Genomic DNA, 22843 nt, shown 5'->3' with positions numbered 1-22843 from the left:
CAAACTTTTTTTATGAGGCTACAATTACCCTGATACCCAAACAACAGAAAGACATTACTAAGAAAGAGAGTTACACACTAATCTCACTCATGAACATTGATGCAAAAATACTAAATAAACTACTGACAGATTGAATGCAAGAGCACATCAGAACCATCATCCACCATGATAAAGTCGGCTTCATCCCAGAGATGCAAGGATGGTTCAACATACAAAAATCTGTCAATGTAATCCACTATATAAACAAACTGAAAAATAAACACCACATGATCATCTCATTAGGTGCTGAAAAAGCTATTGAAAAAATACAACATCCCTTCATGATAAAGGTCTTGGAGAGAGCAGGGATACAAGGAACATACCTAAACATAATAAAGGCAATATACAGCAAGTCAACATCAAACTAAATGGAGAGAAACTCCCAGCGATACCACTGAAATCAGGAGCATGACAAGGTTGCCCACTCTCTCCATATCTATTCAATAGAGTTCTTGAAGTCCTAGCTAGAGCAATAATACAGCAAAAGGAGATCAAGGGGATTCAAACTCTCAGTATTTGCTGATGATATGATATGATAGTTTACATAAGCAAACCCAAAAATTCTACCAAGGAATTTCTAGAGCTCATAAACACTTTCAGTAATGTAGCAGGATACAAGATTAACTAAAACAGAAAAAACAAAAAACAAAACAAAATCAGTAGCCCTCCTGTACACAGTTAATAAATGGGCTGATAAAAAAAATCAGGGGAAGATCACCTTTCACAATAGCCACAAATAACAAAATATCTCAGAGTAACTCTAACCAAACAAATGGAAGACTTGTATGACAGGAACTTTAATCTCTGAAGAAAGAAATTGAATAAGACACCAGAAGGTGGAAAGATCTCCCATGCTTTTGGGGATAGAATTAACAAAGTAAAAATGGCAATCTTATCAAAAGCAATCTACAGATTTAATGCTATGTCCATCAAAATCCCAGCAAAATTCTTCACAGACCTCAAAAGAACAGTACTCAACTTCATATGGAAAAGCAAAAAACCCAGGATAGCTAAAACAATCCTGTATAATAAACGACAGTCTGGAGGCATCACAATCCCTGACTTCAAACTCTACTGCAAAGCTGCAGTACTGAAAACAGCCTGGTATTGGAAGAAGAAAAAGCAGTCAGGAGGACCAATGGAACTGAATGAAGACCCAGGTATTAATCCACACACCTAGGAACTCCTGATCTTTGACAAAGAAGCAAAAAATAACAAATGGAAAAAAGAAAGCATATTTAACAAGTGGTACTGACATAACATGTAGAAGAATGAAAACAGATCTGTATCTATCACCATGCATAAAACTCAAGTCCAAATGGATCAAAGACCTCAACACAAAGCCAGCCACACTGAACCTCATAGAAGAGAAAGTCAGAAGTACATTTGAACTCATTGGCACAGGATATCACTTCCTAAATATAACCCCAGTAGCACAGACACTGAGAAAAACAATTAATAAACGGTACCTCCTGAAACTGAAAAGCTTCTGTAAAACAAAGGACATGGTCAACAAGACAAAATGACAGCCTAACAGAATGGGAAAAGATCTTCACCAACCCCATATTCAACAGAGGTCTGATCTCCAAAATATACAAAGAACTCAAGAAATTGGTCATCAAAAGAACAAATACTCCAATAAAAAAAAATGGAATACAGACCTAAACAGAGAACTCTCAACAGAGGAATCTAAAATGACTGAACGACACTTAAGAAAATGTTCAACATCCTTAGTCATCAGAGAAATGCAAATCAAAACAAATCTGAGATTCCATCTTACTCCTGTAAGAATGGCTAAGATCAAAAACACTGATAACAGCTTATGCCAGAGAGGTTGTGGGGTAAAAGGAACACTTCTGCATTGCTGGTGGGAGTGCAAACTGGTCTAGTCCCTTTGGATGTCAATGTGGCAGTTTCTCAGAAAATTAGGAAACAACCTTCCTCAAGACCCAGTAATACCACTTTTGGGTATATATCCAAAGGATGCTCAATTGTGTCGCAAAGACATATGTCCAACTATGTTTATAGCAGCATTGTTTGAAATAACCAGAACCTGGAAACAACCTAAATGCCCCTCGACTGAAGAATGGATAAGGAAAATGTGGTATATCTACACAATGTAGTACTACACAGCAGAAAAAAAAATGTTTAAATTTGCAGGCAAATGGATGGAACATCATTTTGAGTGAGGTAACCCAAACCCAGAAAGACAATTATCATATGTACTCATTAATAAGTGGTTTTTAAACATAAAGTAAAGAAAACCAGCCTATAAATTGCAATCCCAGAGAACCTAGACAACAGTGAGGACACTAAGAGAGACTTACATAGCTTTAATCTACATGGGAGTATAAAATGCAAGATCTCCTGAGGAAATTTTGAGCATAGGAACCTTGGGAGATGGCTGAAGGGTAGGAAGAGGAAGTGAAGGAAGCAGAGAAAAATGTACAGCTCAATATATTTATGAAGTCCATTCACAGCTGAGGTTTATTTAACCTTTCATTCATGTGATGTCTTCTTACACTATGCACTTCTCTTTCAGATTCAGTTCATTACCTGCATTTTCTAGCAGCTACTCTTGTCCTCCAGCTCAGCATACTAACATACATGTTATTATTTTCTTTAAAGCTATGTTGCTTTGAGGATTTACTTATATTCCTCCTTTAGGGGCCTTACTGTCAGTCTTGTATCTTTACTCCATTAGACTTTTAGTATTTTTGTAATAAAGAAGAAAGTTTACTGGGGGAAAAATTGTTGCACATAAAAATGAACCTTCTTTTATTTATTTCTTTGAGACAGTTGTATCCTCAAACACCCTGTATAGCTAAAGATGACCTTGACCTTGTGTTACTACTAAGTGCTGGGATTAAAGATGTGCCTCTTAAGTATTTACTCTTGTAGGAAGCATTCTGAGAAGTGGCTATAGTAAAGCTAGGTGAGTTTTATAAATCTTTAAGGTAGTGAGTGTCCTGCAGACTAGTGCTAGATAATTGTTTAAATAAAATAAATTTAGCTCTCAGGATGCCTGAGTTTTGTTTAAATCACAATTTTCTGGTTTCCTAAAAATTATTCCATTTTTTACATTCTTTACAATTTGTGATAAACACTTAAACTTTAAATGCTCCAAGATATTAAATTCAAAAACATTTTACTCTGCTCATTCTGGTAATGCCATAACTCTCACAAACCTTTCCCCGATGTCCTACCTTTTATACCAAGTTGACAAAAGTAATAGGATCTGCTCTCAGCAGGAACGTCTAGTCAATCAAAGAAAATCTCTCTTGCAGACTCCTACAAGGGGTTGGCTAACTTCAACTATAATTAGCAGGGGATGGTGAGACATTGTTTTTCAAACCCAGGAGAGAATAGTTTTCTTAACTATAAGCAAGAATAGGCTTAAGTGAGTTCTAAAGTATTTTAAATGCTAAGGAAAAAAACATAAATGAGGATGGTCACTTCACATACTGATCAAAGAAGGTTTCACTTCCTATACCACAACATATTTTAAAAGATTTATTTTATAATTTTATGTCTATATGTGTGGATGTGTTTGTGTATGTGGGTATGTGCATGTATCAGGGCCATGGAGGCAGAGGTGGGGGAGCTGGAGTTTCAGGTGGTTGTGAGATACTTGATGTGGGTTCTGGGATTTCCACTTGAGTCTGCTGTTGTGTGGAGCGGCAGGCCGCTTACCACTGCTTAGCTCCCAGCCACCGGCTAGCTCTATCCAAAATAATTACATGGAAACTGTATTCTTTTAAACACTGCTTGGCCCATTAGTTTTAACCTCTTATTGGCTAGCTCTTACAAATTGATCTAACCCATTTCTAATATTCTGTGTAGCACCACGATCTGGCTTACCAGGGAAGATAACCTGCATCTGTCTGGAGTGGGAGAACCATGGCATCTGTCTACTCCACCCACCTAATTTTCTGTCCTCTTAAAGGGCCAAGACAGTCTCTTTATTTAACCAATGAAATCAACACAAAACAGAAGACTCTCCCCCATCAGTCTGCTGCAAGAGCAGTATGCACTCTTAGCTGCTGAGCCATCTCTCCAGCCCAAGTATTTTTAAGGAAACTTGGTTGCCTAATTCTGCATACATTCTTGTGCATGTCTCTTGGGTCATGGTGATGAGACCTGGCAGCTGGATTGGTTTTACTTTGTAATATTATTTACCTGCTATTTGTAGTATGGAACATGGTGTTATCAACCTAAACAGTGAAGATGTCTGAGCTCAAGGGAAATCCCTTTAGTTTCTTTGAGATTTGATTTGGGGCAGTGACAACAGTGACGGTGGGGAGGTAGGTTGTCGGAACCCATCCTGGGTAAGGTACATGTGTGCCTGGCTTCATTAGCCCTCAGAGCCTGCTTTCCCCACTTTGCCACCTCTGCAGTCCAGCCAGTCGGACTAGGGCTGCTAGATTGCTTAGCTTTATTGTTGTTTTGTGGGAGTATAAGCTATAAATGAAACTTGAAATATTGAGGTAGTGTAGCTCACAAACAGTGGGCTCTGTTTAGGAGGAGAAGCAGAGGTTTAGTGATTTTACGTGCTCTGTTTGAGGATGCTTTTGCCATTTGATTCTTGGTAGTAATTCATGGATTAGAGACACATCTTCCATCTTCTAGGTTGATTTGAACACATGACTTTAAAAATTTGGGGAGATCTGATTCTCTTCACAGTAGTGAAAGTATTTAGGTATTTATGATTCTTTGCCAGCAGGTGAACTCATACTGCTCTCATTTTCTTGCAGATTCATGAAAAACTTCACTACTATGAGAAGCAGAGTCCAGTGCCCATTCTCCATGGGGCAGCAGCCTTGGCTGATGATGTAAGTGTGCCTTTCTTGGTTCCAAGCAGGACTTACCCCATGGCAGACAGATATGTGTTACCCTTTAAGTGAAAGGTGGAAGAAGTCACAAATGTTTCCCAAATCCCTGTCATTGCCAAGCATGTGCTGATGCTGTGTAGATTCCTATCCACTTTCTTTTTCTAAATTTGTACCTAAAGCTATCCTGGTATTATGCCTTGGTGACTATGTAATAGAAATTGTAGGCTTTAAATTTTATGCAGTAAAAAGCTGTCTGGCATCAGTGTTCTGTGAAAGTCACACAAGGAGAATGCTTTGGAGAAATAAAGACAAATGAGATAGTTACATTGCTGACAGTACCAAAAATGACAGATACTAGGAAAGGAATTGGGCATATTAAATCCATAAAAGGCAGGATTGTTTTTAAAATGGATTATGGAGTATAGTAATGATTTATGGATATTAGACTATTCCAAATTACCTTCATAACCAAAAAATAAATTTAGAAGCATTTGGCATTGATGGAGTAGTTAATTTCCTGTCGCTATAATTTTATTTTAAACCTAGGGAAGGAGAACTCACTTGCTGATTTTTCCTGCTAACTCTCAGCCTCGGATGAATTGAGAACACACCTGGATAAGCTGTAAGGGCGCACAGCTAGACAGGGGTGTGTGTGCTAGTGTGTGGGAGTGATGAGTCCAGCTTATTTGTTGCTCTTCAGTTGTGCTTTCATTGTATAAATCAAACTATAATTCAGTGTTGCAGAATTTCAGGGTCTTTTTTTTTTGGTTTTTTCGAGACAGGGTTTCTCTGTGGCTTTGGAGCCTGTCCTGGAACTAGCTCTTGTAGACCAGGCTGGTCTCGAACTCACAGAGATCCGCCTGCCTCTGCCTCCCGAGTGCTGGGATTAAAGGCGTGCGCCACCATCGCCCGGCAACCGAATTTCAGGGTCTTATATCACAAACTATTCAATATCTGCCAGAGCAGATTTCTAGAACCTCATATATGAAATAAAGCCTTTGCAACTAACATCTAAGCGGGTCTGCTTAGCCCCAGGCTTGTCCCTCTTGTTTCTCTGCAGACACAAGTTTGTTTTAACATGTCACGTAAAGAAGTACACTTGTGTAACATAGAACCCAGACTTTTTAAAGGTGAATAAAGGTATAAAGATAGTCGTATGAGTTGCTGCATTTGCAACTCGAATAAGCCTTAAAAACAATTATGAAAACACAGAGCATAGAGAGGTTTAGAAATGCCTGTGTGGAAACAAATGCCTCCTCCCAATCAAAAGATAGCAACTTATTTTAAACATTTATTTTTACCATTTTTATTTGTGTGTGTGTGTGTGTGTGTGTGTGTGTGTGTGTACATGCAGGCATGTGTGCACAGGCATATGTGCATGCCTGCAGGCACCAGCAAAAGGTGTCCAGTCCCCCAAAGTTACAAGTGGTTGTGAGTTGCCTGATGTGGGTGTTGGGAATCAAACTCAGGTCTTCTGGAAGAGCAATAGACGCTCTTCACTGCTGAACCTTCTCTCCAGCCCCCAGTTTTGCTTTTGTTTGTTAAATGAAAAGAATCCAAAACAGGGACTATCACTTGGCATCAGAGTGTGTAGCAAGCAGATGCGATGCCATGGACTCACGCTCCATAGTCTCCAGAAATAAAAACACATTAGAATCTGTGGCATTGTGATAAACTATGGTGTTTAATTCACTGGAGTAGTGGATCTAATGTTAAAACACATGTATGTAAGAGTAAAGAGCTGCTTGCATAGGTTAGTGCAATTGATAAATCTATCAATTTCATCTGATTGTTTCTTTTGTACATTCCATCTACAGAAAGCTCCTTTCCCATAGCTAAGAACTACCTTGTCCTGCCAGCATGATGGGGGTAGTAGGGGCAAATGTTGGTTCCATGTTGTGTTTTAAGAAGAGATATTGAATATATATTCTAATAACACACCAAAAATTTCATGATTCTAAACTTTTTTGTGCTGTTTGAATCTTGTTCTTAATGTGTCTGTGTCTACTTCTTATAGCCTAAAATTGACTAGTAATTTTGCTAGGAAGTTCTCATTTTATATTTTACCTTGTTTATAATCAGAAAATGGTGATTAAATATATTTATGGGTGTGGTTTAGTACCTTTGCACACACATACACATTTCATAAGGATCAACTCAAGCCTGTTTGCCACCTCAGCATGCTTCTTTATGGTGAGAACATTCCACATCTCCTAGTGGAAAGCAGGAATCAGGTTCAAAATTCCAGTCTTTTCTTTTGAACCCACGGGTAGGCCTTCTTCATGGTTACAGAAATGTACCACTGATATTGTTAGTACCAGAGTTGTTATGAGCTGACATGCATTCATGGTGAACTTGGCTTGTAGTTAATAGACTTCATAGACTGTTAACTATGAGCCAAGACTGTGTACAGAAACAGTAAAAGCTGCAGGCCATTGATTCTGTGAGGAGCATTCGAATTCTTTTTATTCCAGCTCTGAACAGCATAACTACTGTGGGTTTCTGGAAGTCCTGAGGATTTCACCACCTCATTCAGAAGCTGTCTTTTTTTCTTCTTTGTGCACTGTCAAAGCTGATCCAGTCCTTTATACAAATGGCCCTTTGTCTGCGTGCAGAAGACCATTCATGCAGGCAGATGAAGTGCTGGGATTTGCCCTCCTGGCAGTAAATCAGAAGGTGAACTGGCTGATGGTATTGCTCCAGCTGCACTCGGCATAGGATTGGATCTGGTCTGCTGTGGGCCTGGAAAGAAGAGCACGGGCTGATGGTCTGCTTCTTTTCCTGCTGACTTATCCTGAAGCTCTGGAAAGCAATGGCACTGAGCAAACCAGAGTCAGTCGTGACACAGTGAACCTGATGGTGTTCTGCGAGCTGTCACTCACATCCATGTCCTCTCCCTTGCAGCTGGCTGAAGAGCTACAGAACAAGCCACTAAGCAGTGAGATGAGAGAGCTGCTGAAACTGCTGTCAAAACCCAACGTGAAGGTGAGAGCACACTGCATCTTCTCAAAGGGTGCTGCTCAGGGGGCTTGTGATCAAGGCATTTGTGCCTACATCTCCACATACATGCTTCTTCAAATAGTGTAGTGTCCCAATACCCCAAATCACAGTGAGGAGAAAGAACTGAACTTCTTAAAGATTATGATGACGAAATTAAACTGTACAGGACTGTAACTGCAGTTCAGAATCAGCACTGACAAGTTTGATTTGCTTTGAAAATCAGGTTTCCATTTGATCTAGTGGGCACACTACACGGTGTGACTTTGGCCTGGATTAATTACTCTGCTTGGCTCGTTGATGACAGTGCTTGATTACAGGAGGATTTCAACATTTCTTTTCCTCCTTCCTTAGCATCTCCCACTCCCTATTCTTACCAGTTCATGTTTCATGATGTCATTCCATGTTATAGAGCCAGAGCAGTTTCAAATATAAGTTAATTACAGAACATTGGTGACCAGACCTCAGGTCGCTTGTTTTCACCAACTTTGTAATTTTATCATTTATCTTTCCTCCAGATGGATGTATCTGGAGAAGGAGAATCATAGTTTTCCTGCTCTTTTTCTAAGGAAAAAGAAAAGAATTCACAAAATCTGGTTGTATAAAGTCTTGTACATATTTGGATACAACACTGTTGCCATTATTTATAAAAATATTGTCTCATATGAATTCCATAATTAAATGATGGATTATTTTGGGATGAATACTGAGATTTCTTTTTTAATAATATATTATCAATTTTTTTAGAATTTCATAAAATGTATTTTGATAATGTTGATCACCCACCAATTCCTTCAAGATGAAAAACCTGATTTTACAGTTCTGGGTGAAATGCCTTTTTGAGGCAATCTCATTTGCTTTTAAGTTTACATTTTTAGAAAAAAATAGTGATGCATCAGAGTTGAAGTAAAACATGCATAAACTGTAATATCTTATCCCTAGAGAAAATGTGCAAATACATGACTGTAAAGAGTAAATGGACTATAAATGGTACCCAAGCCTAATTGATTTGTAAAGGCTCAGAAAGTTAAAGCTTAATTACAAAGCAGGATAAGATTGGAACAAATGTTGCTTGATGTTAAAGTGCTTCCGGAAGGTTTGCAGTGCTCTGAAAATTGCTTCATTTGGCTTTATACTGCCTGTAAGAAATTATCATCAGCCATGGCTGGCTGTGGTAAACTGTGAAAACTTGGCTAAATTCCTTAGTGAGACTGTTGTCTTGGTTCAAAAATGCTAAGAATTGAAAGCAGCGTTTCAATGAAAATTTTGCTATTCTCTCCAATAGTGTTTGAAGGGAAGTCAGCTAATATGGATTCTGAATAGAAAACAGTATTTGTGTTATTCCATGGCATTGTGAATATCTATATGGTAAAACTTCATAGTGAATAATTAAACTTTATCATGTGGAAAATGTTAGATGGATGACTGTTTAGTTTTTATTTTATTTTTATTAAAAATTTCTGCCTCCTCCCCACCTCCCTTTTCCCTCCCCCTCCCCCCACTGCCTCCCCTCTACTCTCCCCCTCCCTCTCCAGTCCAAAGAGCAGTCCCGGGTTCCCTGCCCTGTGGGAAGTCCAAGGTCCTCCCCGCTCCATCCAGGTCTAGGAAGGTGAGCATCCAAACAGGCCAGGCTCCCATAAAGCCAGTACATATAGTAGGATCAAAACCCAGTGCCATTGCCCTTGGCTTCTCAACAGTCCTCATTGTCCACCATGTTCAGAGAGTCCGGTTTTATGCCATGCTTTTTCAGTCCCAGTCCAGTTGGCCTTGAAGGGTGGATATGGGAGCAAGGAAGTATATATCTTAATTAAGGGAGCCATTTTAGGGTTGGCAAGAGTTTTGACTCTAGAGGGGTTCCCAGGGGTCCAGAGAGATGTCCCCAGCTAAATCCTTGGGCAGCTGAGGAGAGAGAGCCTGAAATGGCCTGATCCTATAGCCATACTAATGAATATCTTGTATATCACCATAGAACCTTCATCTGGCGATGGATGGAGATAGAGACAGAGACCCACATTGGAGTACTGGACTGAGCTCCCAAGGTCCAAATGAGGAGCAGAAGGAGGGAGAACATGAGCAAGGAAGTCAGGACCACCAGGGGTGCACCCACCCACTGAGATGGTGGGGCTGATCTAATGGGAGTTCACCAAGGCCAGCTGGACTGGGACTAGTTTTTATTTTTATAAAGCAATATGACCAAAACCTGAGCGCAAACTTAACATGAAAGATGTATTTTCAGGAAATATACATGGAGAGTGGATGGGAGCCAGAAATGGTATTTCAGTGAGCGGCCTTACTCTATGGCAGCCAGGCTTGTGACGAGTATTTTTCTTTTGTTGTCTTAACATTTGACATTAGTTTCCTTGAAGGAATTTATATAGCTATCACTTCTTGAATGTCACATTTGTGGGTAATTCTTTTTAAAAGCCGATCTTTTAAACAAAATTTAGGTTTTTAAAAATATAACCACTTAATTATTATCTTGGGAAGCAAGATAGATAAATACAATATCTATACAATTCTGATATAATGTAAACACTTTTAAAAATTTTAGTGGATAAAGGAAATTACTTAATTTTAGACTTCTGTTGTTTTTTAACTGTTTAATTGACAGTACTGAGGAGGAGAGACCTGAGATGTATCCCCAGAGTAGTAAGAGTTTTTTGCCAAACATACTAAGATATGCTCAATCAACTACACACTCACTATAGAACAATAATATATAGATCCCACATGTTTGCTACATTTTCTTTGGGTTAGTTTTATATTACCTTTGGTAATTTGCAAGTGAAATGAGATACATCTTCAACCATTGTCTCTTAGATGTCTATTTAGTGCCTGCTTTGTGCTCTGCAGACCCTGTGGGTGTAACTTGTAGAGGATCTGTTTGAATAATGAATTTGGTAGGAGAGGTGCCCCTTGGGCAGAAAAACACAGCAGATAATGTGGAATGACAGAAATGCATGTTTGGATTGAAAAAGTGGCTTAAGGGTGGGGTGGGGTAGACAGAAGAGAGTGAGATGTCCGTAGTGGATTGGGGGTGGACTGTGAAGAGTAAATGCTTTGGGTAAAATTGAATAGTACATAAAGTCTTAATAACAAGAGGTTGTAAAGGTTGAAGCTGCAAAATAAGATCCCCTGGGCCGAAAGCACTGTCTGTTAGAGGAGAGGCAAGAGCTTGAAGCTGAGCTTGCCCAGTGTTGTCTGCAATTCCAGTGTTGTTTTTATCAGTCTTCCTTTGCCTCAGTGGCCACTCTATGGGAGATGAATGATGTGACCACCCTAGTTATAAGCATCTTTCTATGTGGTGGTGGCACACACCTTTAATCCCAGAACTCCGGAGGCAGAGGCAGGTGGATCTCTGTGAGTTCGAGACCAGTCTGGACTACATAATGAGTTCTAGGACAGGGTCTAAAGCTACACAGAGAAACCCTGTCTCAAAAAACAAACAGCAGGGGCTGGAGAGATGGCTCAGAGGTTAAGAGCATTGCCTGCTCTTCCAAACGTCCTGAGTTCAATTCCCAGCAACCACATGGTGGCTCACAACCATCTGTAATGGGGTCTGGTGTTCTCTTCTGGCCTGTGGGCATACACAGACAGAATATTGTATACATAATAAATAAATAAATAAATAAATAAATAAATATTTTTAAACAAACAAACAAAAAAAAAAAAACCATCCAAGAATTGGATTTCATTCTGAGTGTAGGGGAAATCCATCAAAAGGATTTAAGTAGAAAAGTGACAGGATCCCTCCATGTGTAGAGTACAATGAGAAAGCAAAAGCCCTACTGAAGAGGAAAGCCAGTTGGGAGTCTGTTGAAAGGACTCAAGCGTAACATGCTTGTGGCTCTGGTTCACACAAGGCATGGGACATTTTAGAGACATAACTCTATACATAATGTTGAGATAAATGGATAATCAGAGGAAAAAAAAATCCATACTACAGTGAATTCCAAATAGATTCAAGGCTTAAATGTATGTATGTGTGTGTGTGCGCGCGCACTCATGTGTATGTGTTATATTTGTGTGTAGTTCAGGGGAAGCATATTTGCCTAGGATCTTTGATGCTGGGGGTTGATACCTTGCAACAGGTATGCACACATACACATATATATTAATAAAGAAATGTTAGTTATAGGATCACAGAACAGAGAAGTAATCTCAAGCATGGAAGCAGAGAGACATATATACAGACAGACAAACATATCTACAGAAGAACAGTTTTTTAAACATGATGAATATATTATGCAAATGATTTAGATATTTATCATTAGTAAATATCTAAATTTATCTAGCACTGTGCTTACATCATTGGGGAATTTCAAGTAATTTAAATTCAGTGAAAATTAAGCAGCATCGGAATTTTTATTTCTTGATAGTACTTTTGTAAGTCACCCCTCCCCATATATGTGTGTTTGTTTGTATGTGTGTATTTATTTGTTTGAAGGTCTTTACTTGCTGGGTTTGTGTGTCAATTTGACACAGGGTGTTGTATGTGTCTATTTATTTGTATGAAGGTATTTGTATGTACTGGATGGTTTCATATGTCAATTTGACACAGGTTAGAGTCATCAGAGAAAAAGGAGCCTCAGTTGAGGAAATGCCTCCCTGAGATCGAGCTGTAAGACATTTTCTCAATTAGCGATTAATGGGGGAGGGCCCAGACCATTATGGGTGGTGCCATCCCTGGGCCTATAGTTCTGTGCTCTATTAGAAAGCAGACTGACCCAGGGTACATGTGCCCCACTCCCCATCTCAGCACCAGCAAGACCGCTGGGCCCTACAGTAGTAGTACTCTGGTGGAATTCCACTGCTTTGGTGCACTTCCCACAAGCCTTCTTGCCGGCTGGACTGCCACCACCCACTGGATCCTGTTTTCCCAAGACCCACTCCACCATCCAACCACACACACCTCATCATTCTCCCTCCCTACAGCTCCAGGAGACTCCATAAGCCCAGGTATATTCCACACAAGTCAGAAGAACATCACCTCTCCACTAGGTTCCATATTCTTGTCTACAATTTCAGATGAGGACTTCATCTTCACAGGAGGACTGGTTGGATCTAAGCACTGAAGGCTCCACAAACATCAGCAGAGACACCCTTCTGGACCTAAAGAAATGATAGTCACCAGAACCCTTGTCTACCTAAACCAGAAGATCAGGGAGGGAACAGAAAACAAAGGAGCAAACATCCTTTCAACAAAGACAAGTGCAAGAATCAGCACCTTGACCTGTATTCATCCCAAATACAGATGCGTAAACACCAGTGTAAAAACACATTCAATAACAGAAAGTACAATATGGCACCACCAAAACCCACCAGTCTTATAACAGCAAGACCTGAACATTCCAATGTCTCTGAAGCACAAGAAAACAACCTTAAAAATAATTTTATGAAGATGATAAGAGGTCTTTAAAGAGGAAATGAAAAATTCCTTTAAAGTATGAAGGCAAATAAAAATTGAAGATATCAATAATTTCTTTAAAGAATCCCAAGAAAATCAAGAAAAAACAATCAAGTAGGTAAAGGAAACAGTTAAATATCTGAAAATGGAAATAAAAGCAATAAAGAAAACACCAAGGGAATTCTAGAAATGGAAAATCTGGGTAAGTGAACAGGAACTACAGATACAAGTATCACCAACACGTACTGGCTTTGGAGGAGCCTAGGCAGTTTGGATGCTCACCTTACTAGACCAGGATGGAGGTGAGCGGTCCTTGGACTTCCCACAGGTCAGGGAACCCTGATTGTGCTGATGAGGGAGGGGGACTTGATCGGGGGAGGGGGAGGGAAATGGGAGGCGGTGGCGGGGAGGAGGCAGAAATCTTTAATAAATAAATTAATTAATTAAAAAAAGAAATGGAAGAGAATCTCGGGCATTGAAGATATAATCAAGCAAATAATCAAAGAAAATGTTAAACCTAAAAAGTTCTTAACACAAAAAATCCAGGAAATCTGGGGCACCATGAAAAGAACAAACCTAAGAATAGTAGGAGAAGGAAAATCCCAGCTTAACGGCACAAAATATCTTCAATAAACCATAGAAGAAAACTTTTCCAACCTGAAGGACATCTCTATAAAGATACAAGAAACATACAGAACACTAAATAGGCTGGACTATTAAAAAAAAGTTCCCTCAACACATAATAAACAAAAAATATACAGAATAAAGAAATATTAAAAGCTGCAAAGGAAAAAGGCCAAGTAACATATAAGGGCAGACTTATCCGAATTACACCTGAGTTCTTAATCGAGACTGTAAAATCAAGAAGGGTCTGGGCCAGACATCTTGCAAACACTAAAACATCATGGATGTCAGCTCAGACTACTATACCCAGCAAAACTTGGTTGTGGGGAGGGGCGTTTTGAGGTTAGGTAGAAACCTGACACATGAGTAACTCCCACAATTCTACAAGGATGATCCAACTAAGACTCCTAGCAATGGATAGGTAGCCTAAACTAAAGATACTCTCCTGTAATCAGATTGATAACTAATTGTCATCAGAGAGCTTTGTCCAGTAATTGATAGAAACAAATGCAGAGATCCACAGCCAACTACTGAAACAAGCCTGGGCAATCCTGTTGAGGATAGGAGGAAGGATTCTATGAGTCAGGGGCCTCAGGATCATCAGAAGGGGACCCCAGAAGCAGCTGGCCTTCTCATTGTGGGAGCTCACAGACTATGGACCAGGGTGCCTGGTCTCTTTGTAGTACTTCTAGCAGTGGGAGTAGGGTCTGTCCTTAAAACTTTGACTGGCTTTTGGGAAATTGTTCCTAATGCTCAGTTGCCTCACCCAGCCTTAATACAAGGAGAGGTGCTTAGTCCTACCTCAACTTGATAGGCCATGCTTTGTTGATACCCATGGGAGGCCTGCCCCCTTTTGAATAAAGGTAGGGGAGGGGGCAGAGGAGAAGTGTGGAGAGGGAATGGGAAAAGGGAGAGGGGAAGCTGTGGTTAGAATGTAAAATAAATGAAAAAAATTTAATAAAAAATAATATTCATCATTTCTAAAGGAAAGGAAAAAAAAGAAAAGAAAGCAGGCTGAGCAAGTTATGAGGAGCAAGCAAGTTAGCAGCTCTTCTCCACAGCCTCTGCACCAGTTCCTGTCTCCAGGTTCCTGCCCTGTTTAAGTTCCTGTCTTGACCTGCTTTGTGAATAGTACTGTGGAAATATAAGCCAAATAAACTTTTTTCTCTCTAGCTTGCATTTTGATTATAGTATTTCATCACAGTAATTGAACCCTGACTAAGACAAGATCAGAGGACAATCTTAGAACAGAGGCTACTGATTTCTGCTTTGTAGACCAGGCTAGATGACTCCTGACTCTACTTACCACCAGTAGTGCTGGGATTACAGAAGCCAGTTACCCTACCTGGTTTACTTGGCTTCTGAGGAGTCACACACAGATCCTAATACTTTCACAACATGTGTTTTATCCATTGAAACTTCCTCCCAGTTCGGTTACACTCTTTCTGCTCATATAATTAAACTTTTGATTCCTATTGTTATTGAAGGTCTAAAATTGTAACCTGTTCATTTCCCCTTTTACAATCACTTGCTGCTGAAGAGTGGTCACTCTTTCTCCTATGACTCATTGCTGTGAGCCTTTAATAATTAGGGAATCATTTGTTATTTTGCAGCATAAATTTGCATGAGGACTGTCAAAAAGTTTAAAAATCATGCCCAATGTTATCTGATCTACTATCATCTAAAAATAAATTATTTTTATGAGCCAAATGTATACAGAACCACTTTTAAGAACTAGAAAGAGCAATAAACTACATGAAAGAGACAGTAGAAAAGTGAAAAGGGTGAAAGTCATGAGTAGCAGGTGTTTGCTGCCATGCTGCATAGGCAGGAGTCTTGCTCATGAGCACTGATGACTGGATGCTTTCAGAAAGCAAAAGGCTGTCATTAATGGATACAAACTACACACATGCTGCTCTAATAAAGGCAAATTAACCTGTATCATCCTGGTGCTCACTTTGATAAAACAGTGATGTGATACCCTCCCTTGAACATAGTATTATAATTTTGGGTATTAGGAAAAATTTGGCAGATTAAAAAAAAAACATGCTGAAATAAAAAATGAAGATTTTGTTTTTACTTTTCTGAACATTTACTTACCAGAAATTACTCACTGTGTGAGCCTGAAAGATAGATGAGGCTTCATTAAAGGAAGCTGGCAGAAATGTTGAGCTCTTTTCTGGAGGGATAATTCAGTGTCCCACATCCTGATGAGCAGACAATTCTGTGCACCTGACAGACACTCAGCATAGCATTGACTCCAGGGGTTCACAGCAGTGGTGAGTTACAGGCCTGGTGTTCAATTTCCTGCAGATGCTTCTTAGTGACAGGTAAAACCATCAGCTGTGATTGGTGGTGATGGCACATGGAAACACAGCTTTTATTTCAGTTCTGCCTTTTGAGAGGAAAGTCTGTATGTTGAAACATAAAATCACTTCAGTGAAAATGGGAAAATGGAATGCCAAATGACTTCTCACTGTCCAAACTACAAAGTGTTGCCAAGCAACAATATACTTAAAGCAAAACTGCTAAGCATGATGAAATTGGAATCAACAAAATTCTGTTGAAATTTAGACATAGAAATGAGTCCAAAGCCAAGAAGATAAATGTTTTAACTATATTATTTAAAAATATTCTAGTTAGCCATCTGTTGTTCTCACCGTGTGAAATGTGGTTCACAAAGGCATTGAGATGGTCATTTCATTGCTATGTCCTTCCCTGCCCTGGGTGGACCATCATCTTCCTCTCATCAGAAAGATTCCCTATAACATTTCTTCCAAAGCAGGTTGGATGACGATATATTAAAACCACCTCATCTCATTGAAAAGTCTTCTTTGCTAAAGGATATCTTTGCTGGGCATATAATACTAGCTTGACAGTATTCTTTTCGGATATTTTAACAATGTTAGTTTGTTGTTTTGTGATTGGTGGAAGTCACTATCACCTTAACTCTTTTGTATGAAATGTGCTAATTTTTTCTGGTGTATGACTTTAGAATTTTCTCACAGTTTTTAAGCAGTTCTGATGACTTAGAGTTCCTTTCCATGTGCACAGGTATTTGAGCTTCATGAGCATGTGGTCTTATTATTTTTTTCACCAAAAATTGTCATACTTCTTTAGTGTCTGAGTACCCGCTTACAGTTATTTAAAATCCCACAGTTACCTATAAGTCCATCGTGTGTGTATATATGCATCCAGTGCTTTGGTGGCCTTGAAGGCCAAATGCCTTATGACTGGAGTTACAGATAGCTGTGAGTTATCATGTGGGTATTGAGAGTTATACTCAGGTCTTCTGGGAGAACAACCCATGCTCTTAACTGCCGAACCCTTTCTCCAGCCCCTCCCTTAATTTATTTTTATTCTTTCTTTACTTTGTTTTTTTTTAATAAGGATTTCTGCCTCCTCCCCGCCACCGCCTCCCATTTCCCTCCCCCTCCCCCGATCAAGTCCCTCTCCCTCATCAGCTTGAAGAGCAATCAGGGTTCCCTGACCTGTGGGAAGTCCAAGGACCGCCCACTTCCATCCAGGTTTAGTAAGTTGAGCATCCAAACTGCCTAGGCTCCCCCAAAGCCAGTACGTGCAGTAGGATCAAAAACCCATTGCCATTGTCCTTGAGTTCTCAGTAGTCCTCATTGTCTGCTATGTAAGTCCGGTTTTATCCCATGCTTTTTCAGACCCAGGCTAGCTGGTCTTGGTGAATTCCTGAAAGATCATCCCCATTGTCTCAGTGTGTGGGTGTACCCCTCGCGGTCCTGAGTTCCTTGCTCGTGTTCTCCCTCCTTCTGCTCCTGATTTGGACCTTGAGATTTCTGTCTGGTGCTCCAATGTGGGTCTCTGTCTCCTTTCATCGCCTGATGAAGGTTAATATTCAGGAGGATGCCTATATGTTTGTCTTTGGATTCACCTTCTAATTTAGCTTCTCTAGGATCGTGAATTATAAGCTCACTGTCCTTTATTTATGGCTAGAAACCAAGCTGGAGAGAGTGTGGAGAAAGGGGTACACTCATCCATTGCTGGTGGGAATGCAAACTTGTGCAACCACTCTGGAAAGCAGTGTGGCAGTTTCTCAGGAAATTCGGGATCAACCTACCCCTGGACCCAGCAATACCACTCTTGGGAATACACCCAAGAGAGGCCTTATCATACAACAAAAGTATATGCTCAACTATGTTCATAGCAGCATTGTTTGTAATAGCCAGAACCTGGAAACAACCTAGATGCCCTTCAATGGAAGAATGGATGAAGAAAGTATTGAATATATACATATTAGATTACCACTCAGCCAGCCCCAAAAAGAGGAACATGGAATGTCTTTCTTTACTTTGGATTGTTTATATTACTTTGTCTTCTAGAGAATGCCATTCTCCTTATGTAACTATGGTATGGTATGTGTGGAGAGGTATGTGGTGTGGTATGGTGTTATGTGGGGTGTGTGTGTGTGTGTGTGTGTGTGTGTAAGTGTACACATTTCATTGCCCACATACAGAGGTTAAAGGGCAACTTTCAGCACTTGGTTTTCATCTTTCACCTTGGTTTGAGGCAGGGTCCCTATTGTTTCTAATGATCTACAGCATGCACCTGGCTTGCATACCCACAAACTTCCAGGTGATTCACTTTTCTTCACCTCGCATTTAGCCAGTGGAGTACAGGCATTACAGATACTCCCTACCACATGTGGCTTTTCATGTGGGTTCTATGGATACTGAACTCAGAGGTCAAGTTCGTACATACGTACTTTAACCCACTGAGGCATCTCCCCAGTCCCCAATAGTAGCTTTTAATATCCTGGACTACTGTTTGCTTGTATCTACTTATATTGCTGAATAGTTTCAGAGTTTTGTTCCATTACTTTAGTTTTTCATCCTTATGAGTAACGTTTTTAACCTTCTTTGGCATGCCTGGTAAGTTTTGGTTGCTCTCTGGTCATGTGATATTGATATTGAGTATGTAGTGTTCTTATAGACAATATCTGTGATAATTTTTCTGTCAAACAATTAAGTTACTTGCAAGAATTTTGACCCTCAGAGTTTTACTTTTACATTTTGTTCAGTCAAATGTTGCCGCTTTTAATCTTGCATTTATCTTCATAATCCCGAAGTAACGTCTGCGGGCAGCCCTCCCCAGTCATGAAGTCCCCCATACTGAAAATCAGGAGTTGTCCTTGTCCTGTGCTAACTTCAGAGATTCTTGCAGACTGCAGGATGTGTTCATCTGTTTCCTGTTTCTGCATGATCATTGAATATATTTGAAAAAGGTTGAATGTGTATTGTGCGGTACAGAAATTTCTTTCAGCTCAGCATTTACCAAGTGGTACAGTACAGCAGCTGTTTCCATAACATCGAGTATAAATAATCAACACATGGTTTAAAGTATATGAGAAAATGTACATAATCTATATGTACGTCTCATACCATTCTGTATAGGGAGTGAGCATCTGAGGATTTTATATTAGTTTGGCTGCTGGAACCAATCCTCTGAGATGCAAAGGGACAGTTGGTTGCATAGGTTAGTCATTAAAGTTGTTTAATTTCAAAATTCATACCATTTTGTTATCCCAGAGCTTCTGAGTGCTTAATAGCTGACATAAACAACAAAATAACATAAAATATTAAATATAATACATGTGCAATTATGAAAAGGAATTATTTAAGCTGAACAAAAAAGGATGTGATAAACACATAGAAAGACTTTAAGAGCATGTTAGAGTGGATTTCTCTCAAAATGGAAGGCAGCTATAGATGAGTCCTGATGAGCCAGAAGTCACTCTGACTACACCATGAACTGAAAATTTGAAAGTAGGTGACAGTGGATGCAGCTGGACCACACGAAGCAATTATAGTGTGTTTTGTAGGCATGGGAATGGCGATCTGGAGGTGTCTGTCCCAGCTCTCCACCTTGGTGTTGTAGTATGACACAAGCCATAGATAATACAGGAACTCCCTACTATAACAGTTCCCATCAAACTTCACAGAAACAGGTGGTATTTTTTGGTGATCTTATTTGAGTTGGGTTAGATAGATGAAAATATGTTTTAAATATATTTGGGAAGTGTATTTAGTAAGCTACATGTTGGGGTGGGGGGAGAGGAGAACATGATCTCTGCTGGGCTGCGAGTTAGAGTCAGGTATGGGTACTACAGCAAGGGAGTAAGTGAAACTCATTAATCTGAAATAGAAATGCAAAGTTCCAACATTTTCTTTCCTCTTTGATCTATAGGAGAAAATATTAAAAAATACTTTTATTCTTTTGTATATACCTGTTGCGGGAGGTCCTTCCGCTCCTCCAGCCTATAGCCGCTGAGAGACCACGCCCCAATGGGCTGGAGGAGCGGAAGGACCTCCCGCAACATATACCCATTACACTAAATTTTCTCAGAAACCAATGAATAATGGCATTGACCAACTCTCTGCCAATAGAATAAAAATTTATATATATATGAGAAAAAATATACTTATATATAATTAAATAAATGTATCATGAAAATGCACACACACATATATATCATATATAAACTCATTATATTTGGAAAGATGACCTAGAATGTCTAATTTCCCTGCCGCCGTGTCCTGGGTGCTGGAATTAATAGACATGTCCCACCACACTGGTTTATACAGTGTTTGGTAGCCATCTCAGGACTCCATCTAAGCAAGCACTGGGTCACATTAAAAACATATGGTTCCATGGATAAGTCACTTGTTACATGACTATGAGGACCAGGGTTTGGATCAAAAGTGTTGTGAAAGGTATGGCAGCCATGTATAATCCCATCACAAGGGAGGTAAAGAAGTGATTCCCCAGGAAGCTGGCTAGCCAGACTAGCTAAAACATTGATCTTTCAGGTTAGTGAAAAGCCCTCCCTCCACACACATGGTGGAGAAAGATGAGGAGTCCTCATATTAACCTCAGGTCTCACACAAGTACACCCATGGTCCACATTCACTCACACATATATGCACAAACATGCATACATATATATTACACAATCATATGTGTGTGAGTATGTTTCTGAAAATTAATGAAAAATGTGCAGTATTTCAAGCTTCTATTGACTCATTGGTAGTATGTCAGTATCCTTATTTTCTTTTCCTCTAAAAGTAATACCCCTGATTTTTCCTGCAACTGCTACTATAGTGGGATTACTAGAATATACAGGTTAGAGGAAATTTAATGCAGATTGTCATCATATGTCAGTGGTACTAGAAGTAGAGGTGCACATGCACCTGAGTAGGTCTGCCTTCTGTAATCCCACAGGACTTGCCCCACTCACCCCCTCCTGAGCCAAAGTGGCCCTGCTTCAATGCTGTCCATACTATGAATATGTCAACAGGGTAATGCTATTTTAGCTGTTGTGGAATAATCTTTTTGTACACTATGATGCTGTGTCCTTGCCATGGCAAATTCTGATCAGTTCAATAAAAATCTGAATTTCAGGAGTAGATAGGCAGGATTTGGAAGACGCAAGAGAAACTCACGGCTAGAATCTAGGTACGCAGGAGAAGCCAGCGAGACATGGAGCAAGTCAGACAGACAGAATGGGGAGGAGGTGAAAAGTCACGTAACAGAATGTAGATGAAGAGAAACAGGTTAATTTACATTACAAAAACTAGTCCTGAATAAACCTAAGCTAAGGCCAAGCTTTCATAATTAATAAAAGGTCTCTATGTCATTTTATGGGAGTTTCTATTAATCTACGTTCTACCTATTTCTATCTGCCAGTTTATATTAATCTACATTTTACCACATGGCTTTTCACCTCTCCTCTGTTCTGTACATCTGACTTGCTCCATGTCTCACTGGCTACTCCTACGTACCTAGATTTTAACCCTGAGTTCCTCTTTTCTCTCAGAAATCTAGCCTATCCTGTTCTGATTAGCTATTGGCCATTCAGCTCTTTATTAAACTGATCAGACAGACTTCGCCATGGCAAAGACACATCTTCACAGTGTACAAAAGGTTTATCCCACAACATTTGGCTTTATTTGGTACTTCAGTGAATTTAGGATTTTGTCTCTGATAAGCTCTTTATGAACTGTTGGTTTTACAGGCTTTGCTGTCAGTACATGATACTGTGGCTCAAAAGAGTTATGATCCTGTATTGCCTCCTATGCCTGATGATATCGATGATGAAGAAGACTCTGTGAAAATAATCCGCCTAGTCAAGAACAAAGAACCCCTGGTGAGGAGATGTCAGGGGGAGCTGAATGGGATGGGTGTCCAGCACTCACACTTGTCTTTGAGCTATGCTGCTTCTGAGTCCCAACATCTTAAAACAAACTGGGCATTACATCCAGAGAATATGGCTTAGAACAACTAGCAAAACTCCAAGTAAAATAATAGCATCCTAACTATAGCCTTGAAAATATAACCTACTAAATTTGTAAGAGGAAATTTAGCATGTAGCCAGGTATGGCTAGTTGGAAATTAAATGATGCAGTTGAAAAACATTGCTTTAGGCTGTTCTTGAAAATTGATTTATTTTAAAATTATGCAGAGAAATTAACCTGACACCTAACATTTCACAATATACATAGAATGGTTTGTTTTGGCACTGGAATTCCTGTGATGTTGGACCATATCAAAGGACTTGAGCCTGGGGGAGTATTGCCCCATTTGCAACCAAGGGTCGACTTTCCATGATATTGCTATGAATCTCAGGCAGAAAAACATCCTAAGTAATCCCAACGCATATTTTGCCTCTGTGTGTGTGTGTGTAGTGTACATATATATGTATGTGTATGTATGTCTGTGTGTATGTGTTTATGTCTCTGTGTGTATGTATGTTTGTATGTATGTGTGTGTATGTATGTCTGTATGTGTTTATGTCTCTGTGTGTATGTATGTATGTTATGTGTATGTATGTCTGTGTGTATGTGTTTATGTCTCTGTATGTATGTATGTATGTGTGTGTATGTTTTTGTCTCTGTATGTATGTGTGTTTGTATGT

General features: G+C 39.6%; 1 protein-coding gene across 4 annotated transcripts in view; it reads left to right on the top strand.

The window, feature by feature from the left end:
- Mpp7 (membrane palmitoylated protein 7) overlaps positions 1 to 22843 on the top strand; it is a 273759-nt gene that overhangs the window by 178937 nt on the left and 71979 nt on the right. For all 4 annotated transcript variants that reach the window (XM_026783024.1, XM_026783023.1, XM_026783025.1 and 1 more), the window contains exons 4-6: positions 4794 to 4871; positions 7776 to 7856; positions 21944 to 22075. In XM_026783024.1, the coding sequence (XP_026638825.1) occupies positions 4794 to 4871; positions 7776 to 7856; positions 21944 to 22075 (291 nt within the window). The remainder of the gene's footprint in view (positions 1 to 4793; positions 4872 to 7775; positions 7857 to 21943; positions 22076 to 22843) is intronic.

The sequence above is a fragment of the Microtus ochrogaster genome, chromosome 16, assembly GCF_000317375.1.
Source record: "Microtus ochrogaster isolate Prairie Vole_2 chromosome 16, MicOch1.0, whole genome shotgun sequence".
In the NCBI taxonomy this organism is placed as follows: domain Eukaryota; kingdom Metazoa; phylum Chordata; class Mammalia; order Rodentia; family Cricetidae; genus Microtus; species Microtus ochrogaster.
Note: the sequence above shows the minus strand (reverse complement) of the source record. Positions and strands in the feature narration are given on the sequence as shown.